Source organism: Dendrobates tinctorius, unplaced genomic scaffold (genome assembly GCF_039654945.1).
Source record: "Dendrobates tinctorius isolate UK_male_01 unplaced genomic scaffold, ASM3965494v1 ptg000034l, whole genome shotgun sequence".
Lineage (NCBI taxonomy): Eukaryota > Metazoa > Chordata > Amphibia > Anura > Dendrobatidae > Dendrobates > Dendrobates tinctorius.
Genome location: NW_027361702.1, coordinates 23,498,778 through 23,518,003, shown reverse-complemented (window position 1 = coordinate 23,518,003; position 19,226 = coordinate 23,498,778). Strand labels below are relative to the sequence as shown.

Below are 19,226 nucleotides of genomic sequence, written 5' to 3'. Positions count from 1 at the left end.
ATGTGTTATTTGCAGTATGAGACGGTGCAAATCATGCATGAAAATGATCTTGCTGCGGAAAGCACGGTTCTTCCTCTTGAACCATGGCAGGAAGTGCTGTTTTAGAAACTCCACATAGATTATGGAGTTCATCTTTACCCCTTCAGGGATCCTAAAGGGGCCGACAATCTCTCTCCCCATGATTCTAGCCCAAAACATTAATCCGCCTCCTCCTTGTTGGCGCCTTAGCTGTGTTTTCATGGGGTGTCCATCAACCAGCCATCCTCCACTCCATCCATCTGGACCATCGAGCGTTGCACGGCACTCATCGGTGAACAAAACAGTTTGGAAGTCAATCTTCATGTATCGTTTGGCCCACTGGAGCCATTTCTGCTTGTGTGCAGTGGATAGAGGTGGTCGATAGGATGGCTTACTCACAGCTGCAAACCTCTGAAGGACCCTGCATCTTGTTCAGGGGACATTGGAGGCACCAGCAGCTTCAAAAACTTGTCTGCTGCTATGACAAGGCATTTTTGCAGCTGCTCTTTTAACCTGACGCAATTGCCTGTTGGAAAGAGTCCTCAATTTTTCCTTATCAGCACGCACACGTGTGTGCTGGGAATCAGCTACATACTTCTTGATTGTGCGATGATCAGGATGAAGTGTCTTGGCAATGTTGATTGTAGTCATGCCTTGACCTAAATACTCCACAATTTGTTGCTTCTCAGCAGCCGACACATCCTTTTTCTTTCCCATTTTGGCAAAAAACGTAGGCTGCTTAATAATGTGGAACAGCCTTCTTAAGTAGTCTTGCCTTTATTTGGACACACCTGCCAAACTAATTTGCACTGGTTTCTGCAATTGCTTTCAGTGATATAAAGAGCCCTGACACACATCACCATCAATGAGTTTAAATGACAAACAAAAAAATTCTAACCTTATCACTCCTAAACTCTTTTTGCATAATAATTTGGAACACAGTTTAGTGCACTCCAGAAGAAACAAATGTGACGATCTCTGCAATGGAGTGACGCAGCGCAAAATGGAAAAGAGCGACAGAATTACGGGAGCTCAGGGATTTTTATAGGATATTTAACTACATTTTTGGAACATATGACATTCTATTCCAGGACCATTTCTTTTTTTTTTTTTTTTACTTTGCGCCTAAAAACTACCTGCCTGTTCTACTCGGCGCTGGATCAAAGCAGTCACCAACCACTCCTGCTGGCGATTCAGCTTCATGTCAAGAGCAGCTCTTTTTCTTCTACTCTGTCGACGTAGCGTGACTGCCAACCTCACGCTGATTGACAGCTGTCTTCTCGCAGTCTGGCGGCGGGGAGACGACTGTCAATTGGCATGCCCCATCAACAGAGCAGGGTGGAAGAGAAGCCGATGTGATGTTGGTGAAAGCTGCTGAATCGCTGGCAGGAGCGGTCTGTGACTTTTCTATGCCTGAGAGATTGGCGCCGGGCTCAACAGGTAGGTATGTAGTGTGGGAGTAACGTCCCACACTATCTGTGGACGGGAATTACTCACTATGCTGGTCGTAAAGGCATACGCTGGGACACTCAGGGTTTAAAAAAAGTTCTTTTGGTTTATTAGAGTACAGCATAAACCGCTCATCAGGAACTTGGTAGCATGCAGCAGCCAGTACACTGTCCGTTACACATTCGGCTCTATTGAACAAACACAGTCTCTCACTGACCCCGGTCAGCATAACACGGATTCCTGTCCGTTACCTGTTGGTGTTGGCCACACAGGTTCCTGGATCCCTCTTCTCCTCAGAGGTATCCCACAAACAGTTCTCACTGACCCCGGTCAGTATCACTCACGGTTGTCAGACCATCCACTCCGTAGTTTCCAGCCTGGACACATGGAAATCTGTCCACACTGACAGACTCCCAAACACTCACTGCCATGTGCCAAACACCCCTCCATTACATAGCTGTAACCAAACCCAGATACCTATCACATGGCTAGTCAAGTGATTGTGACATCACCACAGATCCTCAGACACACAACCACACAGGCTTCTGCAGGGAAAAAGGGTTACAGTAAGCACCCTCACCTCGTGGTGAGGTATATGGGTAGCCTGACCCTCCCATCTCTCAGAGCTACCCGTAACCCGGACCCAAGTGTGAATAACAACCACTTAGGGTTTACGTGTACTAAAGAAAAAATACTCAGGGTTACATCACAGGGAGTAGCCATCCCTGTGACACATACCTCGCATTAATTATGCAGCCATAAGTCACATTACAGTAGCAACTACCTGCCTGATTAGTTCTTAGACCCATAGTAAAAAAAAATTACATCGTTTTGGATAAGCCCTTTATGGACCACTGTTGGTTGAGGCTGAATGCTTACACCTGCACATTGGTCATGGATGTTTTATCCTTATGCTATAATCACTGAAACTTGTAATAGTTTTTTTTCAGTTTTTACTAATCTTGTTACTTGGTTACAGATTGCAATGAATCGAGCACAAGTCTGTTTGATTTCCAGTTCCAAATCCGGAGAAAGACATTTATATCTGATTAAAGTCTCGAGAGACAAAATCTCCGACACTGACGAGCAGGAGACGGCAAACTCTGATGCAAAAGGTAAAAACGATTTTGCATAAAAATTTTTAAAATTTACTTTAAAGATGACTTTACACAAGTATAAAAAAAAGTTAATATTCCACAGAGTGAGACTAAACAGGGGTGTCTTGTTTTTAATTCATCTGTGTAAAGATCTGTTTTATTCTGTTTGAAAGTCCTCTTCTGTAATTATCCAGATTTCTTTTACTTCACAGCCATTTTTGCGATACTCACCAGTGTCCTATCCAAAGACGATTGGTGGAACCTCCTCTTAAAGGCGATCTATGCCTTATGTGACCTGTCCCGGTATAAAGAGGGCGAGCTGCTGGTAGACTCCTCTTTGGAGTATTATTCATTTTATGACGACCGCCAGAAGCGGAAGGAGTTGGAACATTTTGGACTCTCCACAGCTATTCTGGATAAGAACTTCAGAAAAGCCTACAATTACATAAGGTATCTTCTTGTAGATATGATTTAGACCCAGGTTTTGTATCCTGTTCCCTAATACATAACGGAGCAGGAGACATGAATCTGCCAGACTGTTCTGTTCATGGCTGATCCCCCCAACAAACAAAAGGATCAGTGATTGCAATTCAGCAGGTCAGATCCTTCTCTCCCCTGACATCATCTGTCATGGGACAGTTGGGCCGTCCCTGCCGAAAGCCGTGGGTTCAATAGACTTTACTCTAAGGACTTATTCAGATTTCCATGCAAATCGATCTGATCTCGGATCACGATGCACGGACCCCTCGCGGCTTTCCCGACCATGACAGCCTCAGAGAAATACATGAAGCTGTCATGCTCTGGCCATGAGACAGTGGGCCGCTCCATACATTGCATTCTGAGATCAGACCGTTTTGCAAAGGGGAACTTCTGTGTAAATAAATTTAGGCAGCTGAGTAGTAGAGCTGGTAGTCTATTAATTTTCCCACAAAGCATTGCTAGAAGGCTCATCTCCTCAATGAGCGCCAGTCCTCACCACAAAGGTTTCATTGTGTCTCAGCCTTCGAAACCCTTCTCTACACTAAGGAGCCCCACGTAAAAGCTGTCTGTAGTCAAGATAAAATCAATCACAAGTCGACTCCCACCTGACTCAGGAGCGTTGGAGAGATCTCACAGTGCTTAGTGCCTATTAGGCTTCTTAAAGCATAGATTTACAGGATAGCGTCCTTATTTAAAGAAGTTGTCCACTACTATAACTTTTTTTTTTTTCATAAATCTTGCTATTATGTGCCACTAAAATCATCCACTGTGTTCATTTTAGCAATATTACCTTTTATCAACCTCTCGCAGCACATTTTCAGTGCTGGCTCCAGCTTTCATGGGGTTAATCAACAACTTCCTTTTTCCTGACTTATTGTGCTCTAATACTACAAGTTCCATGATGCATTGCACTGCTGGCTTACATGCAATAACCACACCCACTCCTAAACACACCCAAACCCCTCCCTCCTCTATCTTCAATCTGAAGCATCTTATTATAAGGGTCTGTGCACACGTTGTGTGGATTCTGCTGCGGATCTGCAGCATATTCTCCTGCGTTCAATGTAAAACAAAAAACGCTGTGCACATGCTGCAGAAAAATCCGCAGTATAAACGCTGCGGGTTCATTTCTGCAGCATGTCAATTGTTTGTGCAGATTCCGCAGGTGAAATCTGCACAAAATCTGCAGGAAATCCGCAGCATAAGGCTATGTGTACACGTAGTTGAAGGGCCTGCGGATTTTTCCGTACAAAAAACGCAGCTCTTGGCAGAAAACGCAGGTGTGTTTTTTATGTGGTTTTGATGCATTTTTTGCCGCGGATTTGATGCGGTTTTTCAGTGCGGTTTTGCCAGCGGATTTGTATGTGTTTATGTAAGCTAAATGAAGATATGTTATTTAACAAAAAAAAAAAGATTTGTGATGTCATTTCTGTCCAACCTCCTCTTTAACATTTGTCCAACCCACACTCCATTACACACACAGATAGATAGATGGATGGACAGATAGAAAGATAGATAGAGATAGATGGAAGGATAGATAGATGGAAGGATAGATGGATGGAAGGATAGATGGATGGATAGATAGATGGAAGGATAGATAGATGGAAGGATAGATAGTGTGACGCTTCAAGGGTTTCGGCAGCGTCCGAGAGTGGACCCTCTGTGTCGTGGAACTGAGGCCCCCGGGACGAGCACACCAGGTGGAACCGACCCCTATACAGGGACCGTTTGGGGCAGGCCCGCGGGAGATCAGACACCGCGACAGCTGGAACCAAGAGGGGCGGCTCGAAGGACCGGAGAGACCACAGGCAGGGCTGAGAGGCCGCATCGGGACCAAAGTACGGGACGAGGTGATATACAAGGCAACCAGTACCAGAGGATAAGAGGGAGACAGATAGACGGCAGGCAAGGGAACTGGGCAGGGATGGTGCCAGACACAAGGAGCGGATCAGAACCGAAGACTAGGAAAGACTAGGAAACACGGACCAGGCAGGACGGAGGGCATACAGGGAGAACAGGCAGAGACGGAAAGGCTGGGTCAAGTATAGAACAGATGGAGAACCTATAGGACCCAATAGGCGGCCAAACTAGTGCAAGGACTTCACACAATAACCAGGCGTCCTCCCCTTATGGGAAACGCCAGATATATCCCCTGCTGGCAGGCGATTGGCTAACCGCTAATCGGCCGCCACTCACCGCAGGGTTAAACATAATGACGGGCCCGCGCCCTAGTGTGCATGTGCAGGCGGGGAGCTGCCCGGAGGCCAGGAAGAGAAGACGCGCGTGAGCAGGAGGGAGCGTGCGCGCGCCGCCGGGTAAGTGAAACCCGCGGGGGGAGCCGATGCCCGTGGGACGGCGGCGGCCATGGCCACTGTTGTCACAGATAGATGGAAGGATAGATAGATGGAAGGATAGATAGATGGAAGGCTAGATGGATGGAAGGATAGATAGATACAGTTGTGGCCAAAAGTATTGACACCCCTGCAATTTTGTCAGATAATACTCAGTTTCTTCCTGAAAATGATTGCAAACACAAATTCTTTGGTATTATTATCTTCATTTAATTTGTCTTAAATGAAAAAACACAAAAAGAATTGTCCTAAAGCCAAATTGGATATAATTCCACACCAAACATAAAAAAGAGGGTGGACAAAAGTATTGGCACTGTTCGAAAAATCATGTGATGCTTCTCTAATTTGTGTAATTAACAGCACCTGTAACTTACCTGTGGCACCTAACAGGTGTTGGCAATAACTAAATCACACTTGCAGCCAGTTGACATGGATTAAAGTTGACTCAACCTCTGTCCTGTGTCCTTGTGTGTACCACATTGAGCATGGAGAAAAGAAAGAACTGTCTGAGGACTTGAGAAACCAAATTGTGAGGAAGCATGAGCAATCTCAAGGCTGCAAGTCCATCTCCAAAGACCTGAATGTTCCTGTGTCTACCGTGCGCAGTGTCATCAAGAAGTTTAAAGCCCATGGCACTGTGGCTAACCTCCCTAGATGTGGATGGAAAAGAAAAATTGACAAGAGATTTCAAAGCAAGATTGTGCAGATGTTGGATAAAGATCCTCGACTAACATCCAAACAAGTTCAAGCTGCCCTGCAGTCCGAGGGTACAACAGTGTCAACCCGTACTATCCGTCGGCGTCTGAATGAAAAGGGACTGTATGGTAGGAGACCCAGGAAGACCCCACTTCTTACCCCGAGAAATAAAAAAGCCAGGCTAGAGTTTGCCAAAACTTACCTGAAAAAGCCTAAAACGTTTTGGAAGAATGTTCTCTGGTCAGATGAGACAAAAGTAGAGCTTTTTGGGGCAAAGGCATCAACATAGAGTTTACAGGAGAAAAAAAGAGGCATTCAAAGAAAAAAACACGGTCCCTACAGTCAAACATGGCGGAGGTTCCCTGATGTTTTGGGGTTGCTTTGCTGCCTCTGGCACTGGACTGCTTGACCGTGTGCATGGCATTATGAAGTCTGAAGACTACCAACAAATTTTGCAGCATAATGTAGGGCCCAGTGTGAGAATGCTGGGTCTCCCTCAGAGGTCATGGGTCTTCCAGCAGGACAATGAACCAAAACACACTTCAAAAAGCACTAGAAAATGGTTTGAGAGAAAGCACTGGAGACTTCTAAGGTGGCCAGCAATGAGTCCAGACCTGAATCCTATAGAACACCTGTGGAGAGATCTAAAAATGGCAGTTTGGAGAAGGCACCCTTCAAATATCAGGGACCTGGAGCAGTTTGCCAAAGAAGAATGGTCTAAAATTCCAGCAGAGCATTGTAAGAAGCTCATTGATGGTTACCGGAAGCGGTTGGTCGCAGTTATTTTGGCTAAAGGTTGTGCAACCAAGTATTAGGCTGAGGGTGCTAATACTTTTGTCTGGCCCATTTTTGGAGTTTTGTGTGAAATGATCAATGTTTTGCTTTTTGCTTCACTCTCTTTTGTGTTTTTTCATTTAAGACAAATTAAATGAAGATAATACCAAAGAATTTGTGTGTGCAATCATTTTCAGGAAGAAACTGAGTATTATCTGACAGAATTGCACGGGTGTCAATACTTTTGGCCACAACTAGGGCTAGGTTAGGGTTACAGGACCTCTTTTCCGGCGGAGGGATATACATCGCGGAGGAATACCTCCGCCGGTCATTTCAGTGCTGGAGCCCCTGGAGAGCAGTCGCATCAGCTGATGCGACTGTTCTCCACGGGAAATCGTTGTGGGACCCTCGATATTAATTGGACGACGACGGACAGGTAAATATAGGTTGGTTTATTATTTTATATTTATTACAGTAGATCGATGGCTTCGGGGACTTAGGTGTGTGCAGTGAGTACGTACTCTGTTATGTGTTGTATGTTATATGTTGTATTTTCTGTATGTTATATGTATGTTCTGTTTGTTATATTCTCTGTATGTTACATGTATGTTATGTATGTTGTATGTTCTGTATGTTATATTTATGCTCTGTATGTTGTATGTTATATGTATGTTCTGTATATGTTCTGTATGTTATGTATGTTCTGTATGTTATATGTTCTGTATGTTATATGTTCTGTATGTTATATGTATGTTCGGTATGTTATATCTTCTGTATGTTATATGTGTGTTCGGTGTGTTATATGTATGTTCTGTGTGTTATATGTATGTTCTGTTATATGTTCTGTATGTTATATGTATGTTCTGTATGTTATATGTTCTGTATGTTTTATGTATGTTCTGTATGTTATTTGTATGTTCTGTATATGTTCTGTATGTTATATGTATGTTCTGTATGTTTTATGTATGTTCTGTATATTATATGTATGGTCTGTATATGTTCTGTATGCTATATGTACTGTATGTTGTATGTTCTATGTTATATGTTGTGTATGTTGTATGTTCTGTATGTTATATGTTGTATGTTCTGTATGTTATATGTTCTGTATGTTATATGTTGTGTTATATGTTGTATGTTATGTATGTTGTATGTTATGTACAGTATATGTTGTATGTTATGTATATGTTGTATGTTCTGTATGTTGTATGTTCTGTATGTTGTATGTTCTGTATGTTGTATGTTGTATGTTCTGTATGTTGTATGTTCTGTATGTTGTATGTTCTGTATGTTGTATGTTCTGTATGTTATATGTTCTGTATCTGTTTTTTTTTTACATTAAACACATTAGCCAGACGATGGGACTACTATTGTCCCATCATTGGCTAATGTGTCACTCACTGTCAGGGTAGCAGGCATCGCCGGATGGGACTTGTAGTCCCATCGGACGATGCCTGCATAAAGACACACACACAGACAGCCCTGCACAGACCAGCAGACAGCCCACACAGCCAGCAGAGCCCCCCCCCTCGCAGACAGCACAGCTACCCCGCAAACACACAGCCGCCCTGCCTGCAAACACACAGCCCCCGGCACGCAGCCCCCCTCCCCTGCCCACACACACAGCTCCGTCACTCTGGATGGGAGAGATGAGGCGAGGCAGAGCGACGGGGCTGCCTGTGACATCCGGTGCAGCTCCGCCCACACACTGCTGACACTCTTGATGCGTGACAGCAGTATGCAGAGGCTGGGGCACACCTGCTCATACGTCACGTCAATTTTCAGAGTTGGCATATTGACATGACGTAGGAGGATGTTAGCGGCGGCTGCAGCCTGGTGGTCACGTGACCCGAATTCAGCTGCCTGCATAGCGCCGCTCATAGGCAGTATTGGCAGCGCAAGGTAATTACAAACTTCATCAGTGGCCCCGGGGGGATACAATGGGGGGTTACTATAAAGTAGTGGACAACCCCTTTAATATCCTATACGGGGTCTTTCAGGGTTAGAAGGGAGCGTCGACGTTGAGCATGGGAAACATGTACACAGGAATAACGTTTCAACCTCCACTGGTAGGTAGGGTCGTACAGCAATAGAGCAGGGGTAGGCACCCCCTTTGCCTCTCTATTTAGTGTCTCTTTTGCATATTTTCTCTTATGGTGGTGGTACTTTGTTAATTTCACTTTTTGGTGTTTATTATATTGTTAAATAAACGTTACATTTTATATGATAGTAAATTATTGAGAGTCTCTTCTGTGAGTTTGTAACAATTGTGAACTTCTAAAGCAATCTTTCAAATCTGTGAATTTATGGAATCTGAGAGCAACATGTTGCAGGGGAAGAGATCCTGATTCCAGCGACGTATAACTTTCTGGGCTGCTTGCTGTTTAAGTAAAATCAGTGTTTTATCAGGAGGAAATTATTACTACAGGACTATTTGTCTTGTGCTGCTTAGTCCTCCTGTAACTCCCCCAATCACTGATTGGTAGCTTTCTGGATATGCACATTGTACACAGAAAGCAGCCAATCAGTGTTGTGGGCGGGGTTATACAGAGATCAGCTTTCCGAAAACTGCTAGATCTGCAGCAGATAAAACAAATAATTGGCACACAAAAAGCTAATGGGGTGGAAAAACCTCATAATACCAATGGTTAGATACCATATTCCTAAAAGGCCACATCCATAGCTCAAGTTGTTGGACAATGCAGGACACGTTGCAAAATTCAATAAGACCAAACCACAAAGAAAATTACATATCACAGGTCATTAACAAACAGGGCTAAAAGTGACTAACTACATCAGCATACACTATACAGACGCTGAGACAAGCAAGGAGTCTTGGAGCATATTAGGTGCTATAAATAGGCATGTTTATGAGTACACCATAGCATATATCATATATCCCACGTGCAGGTAAAAGTACACATGATGAAGGCAAAATAGTGTTGCCCAGTCCACACAGGTGTTCATTGTGTCAAATAGCTGCAAATCTATCAAACATGATTAAGATATAGTACAGTGAACATAGCAGATAGTAAAACTCCAGTCACCACGCTGTCTCCCACCCACCCTGACGTGCATTTCACCGCCTGTATAGTGTATGCTGTTGTAGTCAGTAATTTTTACCCCTGTTTGTTAATGACTTGTGATATGTAATAAAGAATTTTTGATTTTTTCGACTAGTCTTTGCGTTTTTTTCTTTGTGGTTAGAGCTGCAGCAGAGAAAACTGGGATTTTAACAAAATACTTGTAGAAAGGAAGGATCCAGCTTCATCCGATAAAATAAAAAAAATCTTTATTTTACATATAAAAGAATGGGTGCTGTGACATATTGAGCTGGAATTAACCAGTGGGAGGGGTGTCACAAAAGGACTGGACGAGTTTCGAACACGGCGTTGCGTTCTTAATCTCAGTCTGATGTGTGAAAGCAGTAACGGAAATATAAAAGCAAAAACCAGTCCAGTCCTTTCCGTGACACCCTCCCTCTGGTTAATTCCAGCTGAATATGTCACAGCAGCCATTCTTTTATATGTAAAATAAATAAAGATTTTTTTTTTTATTTTATCGGATGAAGCTGGATCCTTCCTTTCTACAAGTGTTCACTTTGGCATCTGGCAGAGATGCGATTGGTGCTTCTCAAGTTCATCAAGAACGCATTAAGGGTGAGCTGAAACAATTTTTTATATTTATGTATTTTAACAAAATGACAGCTCAAAAGTGATACAAAGCTGGAATCAGGATCTTGGCTCCTACGTCATGCTGCTCTCAGATTACCTAGCAAAAACCTGGTGACAGATTCCCTTTAAAGGGAATCTGTCACCTAATTTTCGTCATACCAGCTGCGGCCACAGCCATCAGGGGCTTATTACAGCATTCGGTAATGCTGTAGATAAGCCCCTGATGAAACCTGAAAGATAAGAAAAACACATTAGATTATACTCACTGGGGGGGTGGGGTCCGGTGCGGTGGGTGTTGCGGTCCTGTCCGGCGCCTCCCATCTTCATACGATGAGACCTCCTCCTCCTTGCTTCTCTCTCGGCTCCTGCGCAGGCGTACTTTCTCTGCATTGTATAGGGCAGAGAAAGTACGCTTGCGCAGGAGCCGAGGGAGAAGCAAGGAATAGGACATCATCGTATGAAGATGGGAGGCGCCGGATCGGACGGCGACACCCATCGGACCGGACCGAACGCCGGGGTGAGTATAATCTAACTCTTTTTTCTTATCTTTCAGGTTTCATCGGGGGCTTATCTACAGCCTTACCAAATGCTGTAATAAGCCCCTGATGGCTGTGGCCTCAGCTGATAGTCGAAAAATGGGGTGACAGATCCCCTTTAAGGAGAACCAGCCGTTCTAAGTAATAAAAAAACCAAAAACAAAACAAATATCCAGGAATAAAAAAGTAAAAAAATATATTGATCAAAATTATGTTAACTAAATACCCATATTATTACTATTATTACTACCTTCATGCAATTTTTGCAATATATTTTTTTACTTTTTTATTCCTGGATATTTGTTTTGTTTTTGGTTTTTTCTCTGTGTAAAGGTCATGTGTTCATATGCAATTACATTTTGCATGCACATTAATTTACTTTTTCTACTTTTTCTGCTCAGACCCAGTTTCTTCTAAGTAATAGCCCAGTAGCAGGAAATTTGCTCTTGGCTTAATCCAAGTATTATAATATATCCTTGTTTTCTTTCCCAGAATAATGTTGATGGAAAATGTGAACAAACCTCAGCTATGGAATATCTTCAATCAAGTGACAATGCATTCCCAAGACGTGAGGCATCACCGTTTCTGTCTGCGGTTAATGCTCAAAAATCCAGAGAACCTCGCACTGTGTGTTCTGAGTGGTCATAATGCTTTTGTATCTGGGAGCTTCAAACACGCACTTGGTAAATGGTCGCTCTTTCCAATACGGTGTTAAAGATCACAACAGATCTGCTAAATAATGCTGTTAGAGGGGCATAAAATCATCAGAAGATCGCCGCTTGTACAGTGAGAAAGTTTCACGGTGCAGAGGCGAGGTCACCGCAGTTCAAATTCACCGCAGTGAAATTCTCCCAGTGAACTACGGGCCTCTTACCAGCCTGAGAATACCAGCCCCCAGCTGTCTGCTTTAGCTTGGTTGGTTGTAAGAAATGGGGGAAACCCCACACTGCTTTTTAAAATTATTTATTTAAATTCTTCAAAAATACGGCATGGGCACCCTTCTATTCTTGTTAACCAGCCTTGCTGAAGCTGATAGAGGCAAGAATACAGGGGAACCCACGCTGTTTTTTTTACTCATTTAAAACAATGGCACCGGCTAATGAATACTCCCATCAGGCGCTCCTGCTCTTCCTGTTATTAGCGGCAACAGGCGTTGGCTGATGGGAGCTGTAGTCCCATCAACTGACACCAGTGACCGGAGGTAAACTTTATACCTCCGATCACAGCTGCGCGATCATGCTATCTTTTGACCCATGACAGTGTGGCAAATAAATGTTCGGGCCCCCCATTCAAGTGAATGGGGTTCGGATACGCATACTGTTCTGGTACTCAAACTTTTTGTAACTCTTCAGCGGACCCTGCGGGGACCCAAACATCCAGGTGTCCACCCATCTCTACTCGTGAGCTAAGTTCTTCCTACACATGGTAGATGCCATCTATATTATATAGCAAACATCTGTTTTTAACAACAGCAGCTGGGGCTGAGCTCCGATCACTGTTGTTAACCATTTAGATCAAAGGTCTCAAACACTCGGCCTCTGAGGCAAGCATTAGCAGCCCATGGTGCGCCAGAGGTGTCAGGCTAACAGAGAAGAGGAGCACACCGTTCCTTCATGACATTGCTCCGTCGCTCCTTAACGACAATGCTCTGGCGCTCCTTAATGACATTGCTGTGGCGCTCCTTAATGACATTGCTCCGTCACTCCTTAATGACATTGCTCCGGCGCTCTTTAATGACAATGCTCTAGCGCTCTTTAATGACAATGCTCTAGCGCTCCTTAATGAAATTGCTCCGGCTCTCCTTAATGACAATGATACGGCGCTCCTTAATGACATTGATCCGGCGCTCCTTAATGACATTGCTCAGGCGCTCCTTAATGACATTACTCCGACTCTCTTTAATGACATTGCATCAGCGCTCCTTAATGACATTGCTCCGGCGCTCCTTAATGACAATGATCCGGTGCTCCCTTAATGACAGTGATCCGGTGCTCCCTTAATGACATTGCTCTGTCACTCCTTAAAGACAATGCTCCGGCGCTCGTTAATGTCATTGCATCAGTGCTCCTAAATGACAATGCTCCGGCGTTCCTTAATGACAATGCTCCGGCTCTCCTTAACGACAGTGCTCCGGCGCTCCTCAATGACATTGCTCTGGTTCTCCTTAATGACATTGCATCAGCGCTCCTTAATGACATTACATCAGAACTTCTTAATGACCTTGCTGATGTATGATAGCATAATTTGCATGCGCCGGCGTCATGGACAGTTCATGTAAATCTCGTGTAGGTGTGTTTCTCATTTCAGCTGCCCCACTGCGTTTCTGTAGCCAGGTGTATGCTTCCCGGCTGCAAAGGCGCAATGTTCATGACTGGACGTTTAGAAGAGCTGTTTTTTGCCAAAAACACTATTAAAGAGAACCTGTCACCTTGGAAAATGCTATTTATCTGCAGGTATGGAGATAAACAGCTGGTAAATAGTGTTACTTCTGAGAGAAACTGAGCTTATATTTCTTTCGAGAGCCTCCGGTTTTCAGTCATTTCAGGAGTGGCTTAAGCCTGCTTACTAAACTATGAGCAGTTGCTGTAAGCTCTCCCCGCCACTTGGATTGATAACTCGGTGTGCAGCGCATCTATGCAGAGCTAACGATCAAAGTTCCTGGGTGTGCTTACAGCTGCATGGTATAGCGAGCAGTGCCGTGAGCGATGACTGAAAGCCAACGGCGCCCAGGAGGCAATAAGTTAATTATGTCCTGGTACCCACACTTTCAGTAAGGTGTCCAGGGAGCATTGTAATGCCATAAACCTTTTATTTTTCACTTTTTACTATTTGTTAGTCCCCTTAGGCTGGTTTCACACTAACGTTTTTTAGCGCAGCGCATCGTGCGTGTACATGCGCATGCGTCCTGACCCCCATCTTTAACATGGGTGCGCATGGTCTAGCGTTTGTATGCTTTTTTGGGCACATGCGTTTTTTTGTAGTGTGCGCCTAGGCGCGCCGGACGCACCCTGTTGCATTTTTTGTGCGTCCAACCTGTGTCAAAAAAACGCATGCACACAAATGCGCACGGAATGCGCAAAAAAAAATCACATTACAGTCTATGGGAATGCTGGCGTGCGTATGGAGATGCGCACGCCTGCGTTTAAAATCGCATGCGTTTTAAGAGTTAACATGGCTGGTTAAAACGCATGGGCATAATATAAGCACACGTATGCAAAACGCATGATGCGTTTTTTACATGCGTTTCTAATGCGCACGATGCGCAGCGCTAATAAATGCTAGTGTGAAAGTAGCCTTAGGGAACTTGCAGCTGCAATCATTTGATTGCTTGCACTATACATAGCTAGGCCTCAGCACTGCTATGTATAGAGAAAATTAGGATCTGTTATGAACACCAGCTGATTTTCACAGGTGGATCGTAATGACAGACACTGAGGTCTTCACCAGACCCTCCGCTGTCATGAAATCCCATTGGCGCCCCATGATCACGTTACGGGTGCGCCGATGGGCCGTTGGAATGACAGAGTTTGACAGCGGCATTTAACATTTTGACAGGCACATGATGGCTGATTAAATCAGCCGGGAAAGATGCAGGCTCTGCATGTGAGCCCGCAATAAAGGCATCGACCTGGCACATGACATAAGTTTACGTTGTGTGTTTAAAGGGGTTAAAAATACTTTTCCTTTGCTTTTCTCCTATTTTATACAAAGTACAAAATACTGTTCACGAAGTTGGTCTGACTCGAAGAGATATACGTCAGTTTTGTTTTCTTATTTAGTCTTGCAGTTGTCCTCAGCTAATAGAACGACATTGCCTTTAATACTTTGCAGCGCAGTATGTGCAGGCCTATCGAATGAAGTCTGATGACCCCATGTACAGCCTCTGCATCGGATTAACATTTGTGCACATGGCATCACAGAAGTTTGTGCTGAAAAGACATGCCCTGCTGGTTCAGGTAAGATAGCAGAATATAGCACGCGCCGGCAGGGGGGTGCGTTGTTCCGTGCGCCTGTGACGTGATCGCGGGGTGCCATCACAGCCATGGGTCTGCTGATGACCTGCGTGCCTGTCATGATTCTCCAGCCCGTGGCTGGCGTTCAAAGGAGATCGTGATTTAATCTAACCATAGCAGTGTTGATTCCCTGCATCTGTATTTATAGCACAGGTGATAGGACGATTGCAGCTTCAAGTCACTAAGGGGACTATCAAATACAATAACAAGTAAAAAGAAAAAATTAAATATGAAAAAAAAAAAAGCAAGTTCAAATCTCCCCCCCTTTAAAAACACATATTTGGTATCTCTGCATACGTAAAAGTCCGATCTATCAAAATGTAAAATATATTAATCCGATCGGTAAACGGCAGAAAGAAAAAAAAAAAGAAATCAAAACTCCAGAATTAAGGTTTTTTCTTTTTGTGGCCACCATAACATTACAAAAACTGGCGATAAAACATCGTATCTACCCCAAAATGGTATCAAATATCAGCTCAGGGTGCAAAAAATAAGTCCCCACTTACCCATACCCTGAAAAATAGAGATGTCACTGGAGTCATAAAATGGGGACACAAGGAATAAAAAATCTATTTTTTTTTTTTCCACAAATTTCCAAATTTATTTTCATTAGTTAATAGGAAAATACCTAGACATGTTTGGTATCTGTGAACTCGTACTGACCTGGAGAATCATAATGGCGGGTCAGTGTTACCATTTAGTGAACATGGTGAATGAAAAATCCTAAAAACCATTGGGAAATGTTATATTTTTTTTGCAATTTCAACGCACTTGGATGTTTTTACGGCTTTCCAGTGCACCACATAATAAAATGAATGGTGTCATTCAAAAATACAACTTGTCCCATAAGAAGCAAGCCCTTAAACGGGTATGCGGACAGAAAAATGAAAAAGTTATGGGTCTTGGAAGAAGAGGAAAATATGGAAAATCGCCCGGTCATGAACTGGTTGTAGAGGAAATGTCACCAACTCAAAAGTGACCAGGTTTTGATCTAATTTTGTTCATTCTTTACCCCAAGTATTCTGAGTTGTTTTTTTTTATTAAATGTGCCATACTGTTCCTGAGCTCTGGAGCTTCTTGTTTAGGGCTAAGTTTTATGGTCTTTATAAAGCACCAACAATGCAGTGATGGGGCATTCAGATAACTGAGCTTAATGGGAGGATCATCATGGCATTGATGATGTTCTACAGCACGGCCCCAGGTGCACTAGTAACCCACCCGTAACCCACAGGCACCCCGCAATTGTGTCGGAGGCACAAGAAATCCAGCCAATTTAAGGTCACCGTCTGTGATCGTCAGCAGCATCTACATAGTTAAACAGCAGTGGCTGTCTGTGTACATATGTTTATGTAAGAGGGTAGGGATTAAAGGGGTTGTCCACCTTTTTGAGGTCATTTTTTATTAATTTAGATGCATATGTTTGAGGTTTCTAAAAATAAACACATTTTCAATTTGGTTTCATTAAAAGCTTAGCACCTTTTGGGTTTTTACAGGATGTTCCTTTTCCAGCAGATTCAAATTTGATGTTATCTCTGGTCAGAAATCAGCTGAGAGAAGCGCAGAAAACTGCAGAAAAAAGCGTTACAAACTCCCCACCAGACAGTCATAGCAGACTCACTGACTGATCCTCTGTTAGCTCATTCTGCAGCCAGCAATAGACAGTGCATCACAGAGGCTGTAGAAGATAAGACAGTGAAAATATATAGTAAAGCTCAAATTCAAAATGTTTGTTAGCAATTAAGAAAAAAAATGGCCCCCCCCAAAGGTGGAAAACCCCTATTTGATCTCCAAGAGCAGTATGATTTAGGCTGGTTTCACACTTGCGTTTTTTGCGCTGTATTTTAGCGCTAAAAACGCGTGCGCTTTTTTTCCCTATATTTTGCATGGGATGCGCTTATGTGCGCATACACATGCGTTTTTACGCGCATGCGGTTTTTTGTGGTGTGCACTCCTGTTGCATTTTTTGGGAGTCCGACTTGCCTAAAAAAAACGCATGCGCACGCAATGCGTTTTTTTACAGCAAGACACCCATTGTAAGTCTATGGGTGCGCATACGTGCGCATTGGCATGCTCATGTATGCGTTTTTTTGCGCATGCGTTTTTTTGTTGACCATTGGTTAGACAATGGAAATTAGGGGTTTGGGTTAGAGTTAGGGTTAGTTAAGGGGGGTTAGGGTTTGGGTTAGGGTTAGTATGGTTTGGTTAAGGGTTTGGGTTTAGGGTTAGTTAGGGTTTGGGTTAGGGTTAGTAGGGTTTGGTTAAGGGTTAGGGTTAGTAAGGTTTTGTTAAGGGTTAGGGTTAGTATGGTTTGGTTAAGTGTTAGGGTTAGTATAGTTTGGGTTAGGGTTAGTAAAGTCATGGTTTGGGTTAGTGTTAATCCTAACCCTATCTTGATTTTTTTGGTGAGGCCAACTAATGTTGGAAAAAAACGCAAACGCGGTAAAAACGCACTAAAAACACATACAAACGCATAAAAACGCTGCGTTTTTTTCATGCACGCGCATAAAAATGCTTGAAAAAAACGCAGCGTTTGTATGCGATTTTTCCATGCGTTTTTTTGCGGGAAAAACGCGATGCAAAAAAAAGCAAGTGTGAAAGTAGCCTTAGAGGCAGAGAACCTGATTACAGGGTTGTCACTTATTAGGCTGTGTTCTGTAGTGCTAAATACAATCAGTGTTTTATCTGCTGATTATTACCACAGGACTAGGTGTTGTGTGCCTGACAGTCCAGCTAATCAGTGTAACCCCGCCCCACCACTGATTGGCAGCTTGCTGACAGTGTACACAAGAAACTGCCAATCAGAGGTGTGGGTGGTGTTATACACAGCCCAGCATTTGAGCTCTGCTACATCTAAAGCAGAGAAATCAAGAATTCTATCAATACTACAGCAAGCTGCCCAGTAAGTGACACATCACTGGAATCATGGTCTCTGCCCCTACATTATGCTGCTGACAGATTCCATTTAATGTGCTCCTTAAAAACTAAACAGCTGATGGCTCATACCATATAACTGTATCATTTTTTTTGCAGAGTAATCTATCCAAATTACGATAATCACATTTTGCACATTTTATAATTTCTCTTTTTAGGGTTTTTCATTTTTGAATAAATACATTGATTTACGTGGCTCTTGCCAGGAGACTTTCTACAACCTGGGACGGGCCTTGCACCAGATAGGCCTGACACACCTGGCATTACACTATTATCAGCAGGCACTGCAGCTGCCACCACTTCACTTAACGGTACACCCATCGATTTACGGTTTGAGTTTTTCCATTAACCGAGCTGGAAATATGTTTTATGTTACAAACCAGAGTAATATTTTGTGTTTTTATTTTTTCCAGGGAATTGATGAGGACCAGGTTGATCTTCGGAGAGACATTGCTTTCAATTTATCTCTTATTTACCAGGGCAGCGGTAACATAGAGATGGCTCGGAGGCTCTTGTACACTTATTGTGTTATTTAATGTTATTTTTCATTGTTTTCTTTACAAAATTACATTAAAAGTTTCTACAACCATAGTTTTTTGTGGAAGTCTCCAGATTAGGAAAAAAACACAAAATAAATTTGGTCACAATTTCACAGCATTGCTTCTGTTTCCATCTTTCTGATGCTGGAGATAGAGCAACCATTCCATTTTTAGGAAACCAGGAATCAAACCAATCATTTTACAATTTTCATGAGCATCAAACATATAAATAAATGGTCACTGTCATTTCAACAAATGTTTCAGAAACCAATAGAATAGTATCGGCAATTATAAGAAAGTTGTAATATGTTTTATGAGAAAAACATGCTTCTTTCTCCGCTTATGAGCCACTTCTTTTAACTCTGATTTTTGAACTGAGAATTCAAAAATGCATCCAAAATCCATCATGCCCAAGATAAGATGGCCTGTCAGCTCACTGAGGGATCAGATTACCGCTGCCTATTAAAGTCTATAGAGAGCGGAGGAAGAGTGAGAGAGAGCAGCAGAGAGACACACCTAGATTCTGCTGCTGCTTTCCAGTAAGTGTTTTATCTCACCCCAGAGCCATACTGCTGTATAGCATCCTCCTTGCTGTTTCTGAACATGTGCTACATAGAGACAGGAGAGCGGGAATGCCTGCCCTTGTCTGTGTATATACAGGGAAATATCAT

The 19,226-nt window shown here is 43.2% G+C and overlaps 1 protein-coding gene across 7 annotated transcripts in view; it reads left to right on the top strand.

Moving 5' to 3' along the window:
* The window catches only part of GTF3C3 (general transcription factor IIIC subunit 3), a 55,986-nt gene extending 37,318 nt beyond the window's left edge, over positions 1-18,668 (top strand). For all 7 annotated transcript variants that reach the window (XM_073573144.1, XM_073573150.1, XM_073573147.1 and 4 more), the window contains 6 exons: positions 2,447-2,582; positions 2,777-3,014; positions 11,565-11,755; positions 14,904-15,028; positions 18,175-18,327; positions 18,430-18,668. In XM_073573144.1, coding sequence (XP_073429245.1) covers positions 2,447-2,582; positions 2,777-3,014; positions 11,565-11,755; positions 14,904-15,028; positions 18,175-18,327; positions 18,430-18,552 — 966 coding nt within the window. In that variant the 3' untranslated portion in view covers positions 18,553-18,668. The remainder of the gene's footprint in view (positions 1-2,446; positions 2,583-2,776; positions 3,015-11,564; positions 11,756-14,903; positions 15,029-18,174; positions 18,328-18,429) is intronic.
* The last annotated feature ends 558 nt before the right edge of the window (positions 18,669-19,226 follow it).